Source organism: Glossina fuscipes, unplaced genomic scaffold, assembly GCF_014805625.2.
Source record: "Glossina fuscipes isolate IAEA_lab_2018 unplaced genomic scaffold, Yale_Gfus_2 2, whole genome shotgun sequence".
Taxonomy (NCBI): Eukaryota; Metazoa; Arthropoda; class Insecta; order Diptera; family Glossinidae; genus Glossina; species Glossina fuscipes.
In genome coordinates, this window is record NW_023998416.1 from 21,264,184 (window position 1) to 21,273,163 (window position 8,980).

General features: G+C 34.7%; 1 protein-coding gene across 1 annotated transcript; it reads right to left on the reverse strand.

Annotated features, from left to right (window-relative positions):
• Positions 1–5,175: 5,175 nt before the first annotated feature.
• LOC119633044 (histone deacetylase 6-like) lies at positions 5,176–7,827 on the reverse strand. Its single transcript, XM_038026239.1, has one exon. The coding sequence runs from the start codon at positions 7,825–7,827 to the stop codon at positions 5,176–5,178; it is 2,652 nt and encodes an 883-aa protein (XP_037882167.1).
• Positions 7,828–8,980: the final 1,153 nt, after the last annotated feature.

The following is an 8,980-nucleotide window of genomic DNA, read 5'->3' on the forward strand; positions in this document are numbered from 1 at the left end:
CTTAATACCGTTTTCTATCCATCGATACGAGTTATGACTATCCGTTTTATTCTGGGCGGCCTTCTAGTAATAGTTTTTCGGATTTGCGTTAAAAATTGAAATTAGGAAATTACACGGTTTACATTGTTTTCTACTAATTTATATACAATATTATAAGCACTGTCAATGAAATTTATAATCATAAACCAAACGGGTGTAAACACAAAACGCTGCGGACGTTATAACAATCTTTGAGAAATATTACCAACATTAATAACGTGGTCTGTTGGCAACGGTCGAAATGAGCGGCGGTCAGGCTGACAAACATTACAGAGACGAACAAATGTCTGCTATTATACAATTGCTTGCTATTATAATACATATATTTTAGGAACAGTAACCACAAACAATAAACAGCAGTATGTTATTATATACGTTTTTTTCTCTTCGCCTTTTTTTTATTTTATATTTTTGTCTCCAAATTATGAAGAGAATAAAATATTTATAAAAAGGGAAGACGTACAGTAACTATGACTGCCGTTGCTAACATTATTGGCTTTTTCCATAAATAAGAGCAAATGTATAGATCTTATTAGAAAACCTCACAAGCTAACAAACAGTCGGTAGACATACTTTATGCTATCAAGTGTATTTAAAGCCGATCGCATATATGTATCTAAAATCTATATATGAATATATAAGTGTACATACATATACTAAACTGATTTTGTTTTGTTCTTTTACTACTTGCCTCTGTACAATGCTCACAATAAATGTGCGAGCTTGAAAATGTTTCTCTCTCATTGCTCTTTGCATTACATACGTGCGTGGGTTTGTGCGTAAACGAATGGTAACAAAAGGATTTATTGCTCTTGCAAATATATTAAATAGTTTTTGTTCTTCTAGCATGTGTGTTGATCTAATATTTTTTTTAAGGAATTGGGTGAGAGAGTAAGAGGGCGAAACAGAGAATGCGTAAATAACGAACATTTAGAAAAGCGGCATTGAGAAATACACGTGGTATATAAATGAGATTTGCGTATGCCGTTGCGCGAAAAATAAATATTAGCATATTACATCGTTTGCTTCATTTTTTACTATAACAATTTTCATTTTCAGTACAACTACTATGCACAATATTTTAAGCGCTGTCAATGAAAATTATGAAAATAATTGTAAGGGATGTAATAGTTGCGTTGCAATCATAGTTGCCTTTTTTCAAAAATTAGATCGATAATATAAATATTGTTAGAAAACCAGACATGTAATAAATAATAAATAGTCGCCAGGCATACTTTATTTTATCAAGTCCCTTTAAAATCCATCAAATGTTTGTGCCTAAATAATTTATATATATTGTATATATATATATATATATATATTCATACATATACATTACGAGACGTAAACTTAACTGATTTTTTTTTTTTACCACTTGCTGCTGTACACTTCTCATAATCAATATTGAGACTTCAGAAATGTTTCTCTCGCAATGCGTGGATTTGTGCGTAAACGAATGCCTTTGCAAATATTAAATCGTTTTTTTTTCTTCTTCTGTCTATGTTGCATTTGATAACGTAAAGCATGCTTGCCGAAAAACAAATTTTTTGGCAATTTCATTTCTTTCTAATTATTCCTTGCATATTTGCATATATTTTGCATGTGGATATATAACTATAGATAATAATGTATATTAAATAGCCAACACATACTTTGCTTGTTATATAACATCAAGCAATGAGTGAGAGAGGGAGAGAAAGAGCGTACATACGCTGTAGAGTTTGTGAAAACATAACTATGTAGAGGAGATAAAACTTTCTTAAAAAAAGAAAATTAGACAAAATTTTGTATTTTTTAAAAAAATTATTTTTTATTAACATTCCAATATTATTCCCTCATATTAAAAAATTAAACCCGTTTGACGAATTTCAATTTTATTTTCACTATTTATGAATTTCGTTTGTAACATTTACATAAAATTATCTACACTATTTACATAAATCTACAAAATGATTATTATTTATATTATTTACAAAGTTTTTAACCAATAGTGTATTGTTTTATAACAAATCTTTTTTATTATAAAAAAAAAAAATTGATGCATATCGTTCACATAAGTAAATGCATATAAAACAGGTTTTAATTAATTGTTGCATAAAATACAAAAGTCGTTCCATTCCCCGTAGTGATGTACGACACATTGTACGCAAATAATTCGATAACATTTGCTACACTGGTTTTCCATTTCATTAATTTTATAACAGTGACGACAGTTGTAAGTCAGATCCTCACTATATTGTAAAATTTTTAGCTTCATCCGTTTTCTATAATCAGACGGACGTGTTAAGTTTACTAAGGGCTTTTTTTTGCAATTCTTTCGAAAAACTGGCAAAGGAATATACCGCAATTCGTATTATCTTTGTTTATATATTGCAAATCATGCAGTCCATACGTTACTATTATTGTGTATGGCTGTAAACTTTTGGAATAATTGTGATAGAGTTGCTTCTTCGTTTCCAATGGGATCAACGTAAGTGAACGTGTTGAAAGCGTTATTTATATAGGCGAACGTGAAATGCCTATTGCGAAGAATGGGCACGATAATTATTTTGTAATGAAACAACACTTGCTTTCACTTTTCGTTGATATGAATACTATCTCCGAAAAATAGCAAATCTCCTTCTTGACAACTCAAACAATATATATTATTGATTTGATGTTCGTTTATAAGAATGTGTATGTATAACTCCAATACATTGTTATATAGTTCTTGTTTATTTTCTAAACAAAACAAATCACTTAATTCCATGTACATTAAAAAGGGTGCAGTACTGTGGGAGTATATTTTCTCAAAGATATAATGATATTTCCCTAAAATTATTTTCTTGGATTTTATAGACCTAGTTATTTTAGGGAATATGCCTTCGCTTTTCTTCTACTAGAACATCCTTATTTTTCGTTTGTGTTCCGTAAACAACTTTTCCTTCAACATATTGGGACTTTGTTTCTTGTGTTTTCGCTGTTATATACTTGTACGATTCCCTCACGTACTCGGTGGGTCTTATGTTTCTTTGATCACCTAAGTTTATGTTTTTAACAATGGAAAAATAACCTTCCACTGGACTATTTGAAGCGGGCTTGTCACTATCTATATGTACAACCATTATATTCGTCCATAAGGAAGCGTAAGCTATATATTTTTTTAGTAGCAAATCTACGAATTTTGGATTATAAAACCGGTTGGTTTTAACTTTTCTTACTCGTCTATCATCTATTTTGCTTTTTATATGGGTGTACATTATCCTTTCTTTCTTATTAAAATGACTTTTAGCAAATAGTGATTGTTTCACTTCAAAATTATTACAAGTGCTTTTATTGATGTTATCATTATTAGGTTTGTCTATTTCCTCATCATAGTCCAATGGAAGGGTTTTTCATATAGATGATCATTTTGCAAAAGCCGTCTCACGAATTCATACATACATATTCCATTCATATTTTAAACAAATTATACTTTATCAGTTGCATATGAGCTCCTCACGTCATATTGTGATTATCATCTGAAATCATACTGGACATTTTATAGGTTTATAAACATAATTGACAGCACAATAGATCACAGGCAGAGATGTGATGGCCAAACGGTCAAAGCTAAGTCGTCTTAGCATCGAGTTTTGAGCTATAATATGATCTCCAAGGATAAGTCTGCTGTAATCCCAAAAAGCAGCCAAATATGTGCACTTTTATTTTTGTGAGTGCGCGCTAGCAGCGAATACTACCTTTGTTGTAGGCACACAAACTGAAAAATAATTGAATCGTTGAATGAAAGGTTTTCTTTGGCTTCATTTAAAGAGTCCGATAAAGTATTAAATTACAAATTACATTACACATATTGGGTCTTTTTCGTAATATTAAAAGTTAAAAAAAAAAATAAGAATATTATATTCGGTCGCGACAAAGCCTTTTACACCCGTTACTGAAATGTCTTTAAATTTTTATATATTTATCTGTTGTTGTTTACGAGTAAAGAGCAAAAAACCATATTTTTATTTTCTTTGAAAAATAGCTAGGTTCTCAGTTTACGTGGTATTGACGACGTGTCCTCCGACCGATTTTGCCCATTTTTAGTAGCAAACTGAATCCATGAACTTCCAATGTTTTTGCCAATTTGAAGTCTATAACTTCAGTTTTGCGACATTACACGGACGGAAAGATGGACGGACATGTTTAAATCCACTCAGGATTTCATGCTGATCAAGAGCATACATTCTTTTACGGGTGCCTGAAGCTTCCCTGTGGGCGTTGCAAACGTTTTCACAAAAAAGTAATCCCGTAAATTCCTCTGCTTTTCATGACGGACTGAATAATGATGATAGAATTTCATAATAAAATAGTCATCGGCTTGATGTAACTTATGACGCGAAACATTCGATCGCACTTGAAATGAGGAGAGCAGGCATATTCGGCTTCATTATTAATGGCTTGGCTTGAATCATAGCTTTTTGGCTTTTAAGAGTGACGTATGCATTTCTCTTCACTCAGTAATGCTCATATGCCGTATTTTTTTATGCGAGAATCAAAAATTGCCTGGCACTGATTGAAGTAAGCGAGACTCATTTGACCAAAATGACGAATGAGGAATTCTGAACCCAACGGCCTAATGAACGCAAAAATTCCTTTAGCTGCATGGAATACATCGTCTATATGGAGATTGCCATCAAGTAGGACATTTGAAAGCATTGCCTTCACATAATAACCGTTAAGGGTTTTTCTTGAAGAATTTGTTTCACGTACATTCGAATTTAGTTTGGGTATTAATATTTTTTTCCAATCAACCACTAAGTAAAACGCTATATAAAAAAAAAACAAAAAATTTAATGTAAATACACAAGTTATTTCATTTATTAGTAAAAGAGAAACAAAAACAGGGAATTTGTTAAAAGTGAGACCGGAAGTTGATGTAGAGAGTTAGTCTTATAAAATGTTGTGATTGTTGTCACGCTAAGTGATGCGTTAAGCAACTGATAGCGGATGAAGACACGACGATATTTTCAATCTTAATCTTGCAAATATTTAAAAATTTGTAATAAGTTAATGCAAGATCTATTAACCACCATCACAAAATATACTGCAAATGAAGGCGGAACCAGAACACATCCATGGCGCTGCGCTGTTTTAAGCATTATGATGATAAAATCAAAATACATCATTTCCTGCATCTCCTGAACCACCTACTGCCCCGTGCATGTCGTTTAAATTTTGTATGGTCGATGAAGAGAATTCGCCATTGTCTTCGATTTGCGGTAAACGTTTACCGAAAGCCAAACTTTTCCAATAACACTGCTGTATACTTATGCACTTTCGAAAAGTTTCCAAAGAGCTAAGATGCGCTGCAGTGGGTAGACATGGGACCGAGCAATTGAATTGTATTGGCGGTAAAGGATCGCCTAGCAGTGACTTTGTGCACATAGTCATTGCATAAGAGATAGAGTTAACATTATAGCCACCTTCAAGGCAAATTACAAGACGACCGTTTGCTAGCGCTGACAGCCAATGAGTTAGCAAACCGTAGGCCTCTGGAGTAACTTTGCAGCCGCCCAAGTGATCGCCTACAGCAGCGTCAAAGCCAGCTGACACTAACACGAGTTGCGGATTAAACTCATAAGCAATTGGCAAAATTATATGCTGGAAAGCCAAAACATATTCAACGTCACCCATGCCTTTCTTATTCCAAGGTATGTTAACGTTGAAACCTGTACCCGCTCCCTTTCCAACGGCGTCAAAATCGCCATCTTTACTTTTGGGGAAAAATGAGCCATTGTCATAACGATGTACACTGATAAACAAAACATTGGGATTTGACTCAAATATGTGTTGTGTGCCATTCCCATGGTGAACATCCCAATCAACAATTAGAACACGACTTAAGCCATGTTCTCTTATGGCGTAAAGAGCAGCTATGGCCACATTATTGAAGATGCAGAAACCATGAGGTTCATTCGACTCAGCATGATGTCCTGGGGGTCGTATAATGCAAACGCCGCTGCGTGCCTCTCCTTTAAGAACTTTATCAACAACTTGTAACACAGAGCCAGCAGCTAGGGAAGCACAGACGAATGTTTTTGGATGGAAATAAACAGAATTGTATTTAGTATCGACATTTTGTAATTTATCTTCGCCACTAATGCGTCGTATCAAGTTTACGTGGGCTCTCGTGTGAGCCAAACAAATTTCATCAACGGTAGCAGACCGCGACGATAATCGCTGCATGCGCTCAAGCAGTCTATATTCACCATGCATCTCGTAAATCTTATGTATTCGTTTCGGTTGCTCAGGATGACCTGGCTCGTGAGTATTTTCATGCTGCAGCATCAACTCGTCATAAACATAACAAACACGTATACGATGCGATAACAATTTGGTTTCAGACTTAACTCTTTGTAAACGCAGACAATTCTTTTCAATTATCTCTCGCGGTACTATGCCTTGTGTCGAAAATTGTTCAAGCAGTGGTTTTTTAATACAAATACGTTTAATTTTGTGTAAATTCATTTGAAGATTAGTAGTATTCAGTGCATCTATTGTATAAGTATCCTGTAGCTGCAAGCATCGCCAGTAAGGACGATGACTACAAATGCAATTCAATATAGATTCTTGTAAAGTTAAGGAAGGCGGATCCAACTTCTCTAACAATATAGGACACGGCTCTCCCAACAGAGCGCTTAGTGTTAAAGCAACGCCTTCTATCCGTGAGGCTGTACATTCACCACCCTCTAGAACCACGGCCAAACGTGAATTGGCCAATTTTAGTAAAGAACTTATAAGATGAGGATAGACGGCTGGTGTGATTTCCATATCTTCGTCAAGACATCCCAAAGCGATATTATACTCGGCTGATATAATAATCAATTCAGGTTGAAATTCCATAGCTACCGGGATAAGTATTTGTTGAAATATGGCCAAATAATCGCCGTTACTTGTCCTAGTGTTATTTAAAAGCAAACTGAAAGTATAACCTAACCCGGGCCCATAGCCAATAACATCGAAATCTGATTCGTTTACATTGGACTGAGAACATGCACATCTACACCGATGTATGGAAAAGTAAAGCACCCTGGGATCGTGATAAAAAAACCTTTGTGTGCTTGCGTTGTGATGTATGCCACAGTTGATAATCATGATTTTATTCAACTTTGACACATCCAAAGCGTACTGCGTAGCCAGCGCCACATTATTAAAAACTCTATGATTGTTGAATTCAGTTCCTGTAGCATGATTCCCGGGTGGACGTACAAAAACCATACCATTTTGTATGCTGCCATTCAGAACGTTTTCAATTAAATCTATTGTTGAGCCAACGGCCAGTAGAGACAAATCGAACGCGAACGGACATATGCAGATGGAATCAAATTTCGAACTGCCATTGTTTGCCTCATCGCTATCAAGCGATGTACGACGTACAAATTCGTAATGCTCTTCGCTATGTAAGAGCATCACTTCCTCTTTAGTGGCACGCCGGGAGGATAACAATTTACACCGTCCGATTAAATTCAATTCATGGCAACGATCCATAACTTTAATAAAATATTTCGAATATTCCGTATGTTTTTCGTTCCATAAGCAACTGTGCTCGGGCATCGATTCATAGTACATCAAACCAGTAGGCCTTTGAATGAAATGTTTAGCGTTAAGAGCATTTTGAAAAATATCTTCAATAACATTTTCTGGTTGTGTTTGTTGTTGCATTTTTAACAATTTCGCCTTGCGTTTAGCTTCTAATAGGGCTGCGTTCGGTTTGCGAATTCCAACTTCGCTGACAGGCACAAGCGACGATGTTGTTTTAACCATTGCACTAGTGTATTAAAACGACTTTAATTTTTTCTTCGTAACACGTTGGAATGGCAGGTCCTTATAAATTTGGAAATTTATTTTTGATAACGTTCGACAGCAAATGCTAGCGAAAATTCAGATACCACGAATAATAAGATTAATATTTTCCCTCCCTTTAACGCCGGATAATAACGACACCAACAACGCTAAGATATTTTGAACAAAATCGCGCTCAGACCGATTACAAAACTTATGGAAACTAAAAATATATTTGAACGTGCGTCACCAAACTGAATAATATATATTTTCAAAATTAATTTTTCGAATTCTTTCAAAAATTTAGGTTAAACAAAAATGTTCTATGATTGCAATTTGATGTCATTAAAAAATGAAAAGCCATAAGTACAATACAGTTGGTTTCCACTAAGATATATTAAATCAAGGCAATGGGCATCGTATTGTGTCAAAATCTTGGTTTATGTTATATTAAAACCGCGTTGTAATATTCTAAACTCGGTGTCGTGTGGTAGCGAAACAGCGTTTCACAAACACCATATATATATATATGTATATATATATGTGCAGGCGCCAGTCGTACAATAAGGTGTACGTACATTTGTATATACATATTTATCTTTACCTGAGTCTTTGCGCTTGGCTCTCACCAACACGCGAAAAAGTACATAATTGATGAAAAAAGGATTTAGTTATTTGCGCGAAGCTTTCTGCAGATCACTCGTCAATATACCTCCGCAAGCAATTACACTTTTTTTAGAATTTTGACATAAGAAAATGCCTGGGGTACACCAATATATCTCCTCTGAGGACCCTCCCACCGAACTCGAAGCAATTTCAGTCGCAATGTCAGAACTTCTTATGGCAACTATCACCGATAATATTCTATTTTCATTAACCAAGAATTACGATACTTTCATTGAATGTTATGTTGCACGTCAAGCACAAAAAAAAAATTTATTGCTTATTATTCCGTTGCTAAAAAGTCAGAAACTCCGCTACGTCTGCTCAAATAAAGTTGGGTCCCTTTTTTAGACCCTACACAGCTTGTGGTACAGAGGTATATTAAGTTTGTTCTATTGTGTACAAAATTAAGAAGGCGTTAATATAGACCCGACTTTCTGAATCAATTTAAAAGTGTCCGTCCCTCCGTCTA

What these genes read in the sequence shown, in the direction of transcription:
- LOC119633044 (XM_038026239.1), bottom strand. Translation starts at nt 7,827, where the DNA reads ATGGTTAAAACAACATCGTCGCTTGTGCCTGTCAGCGAAGTTGGAATT.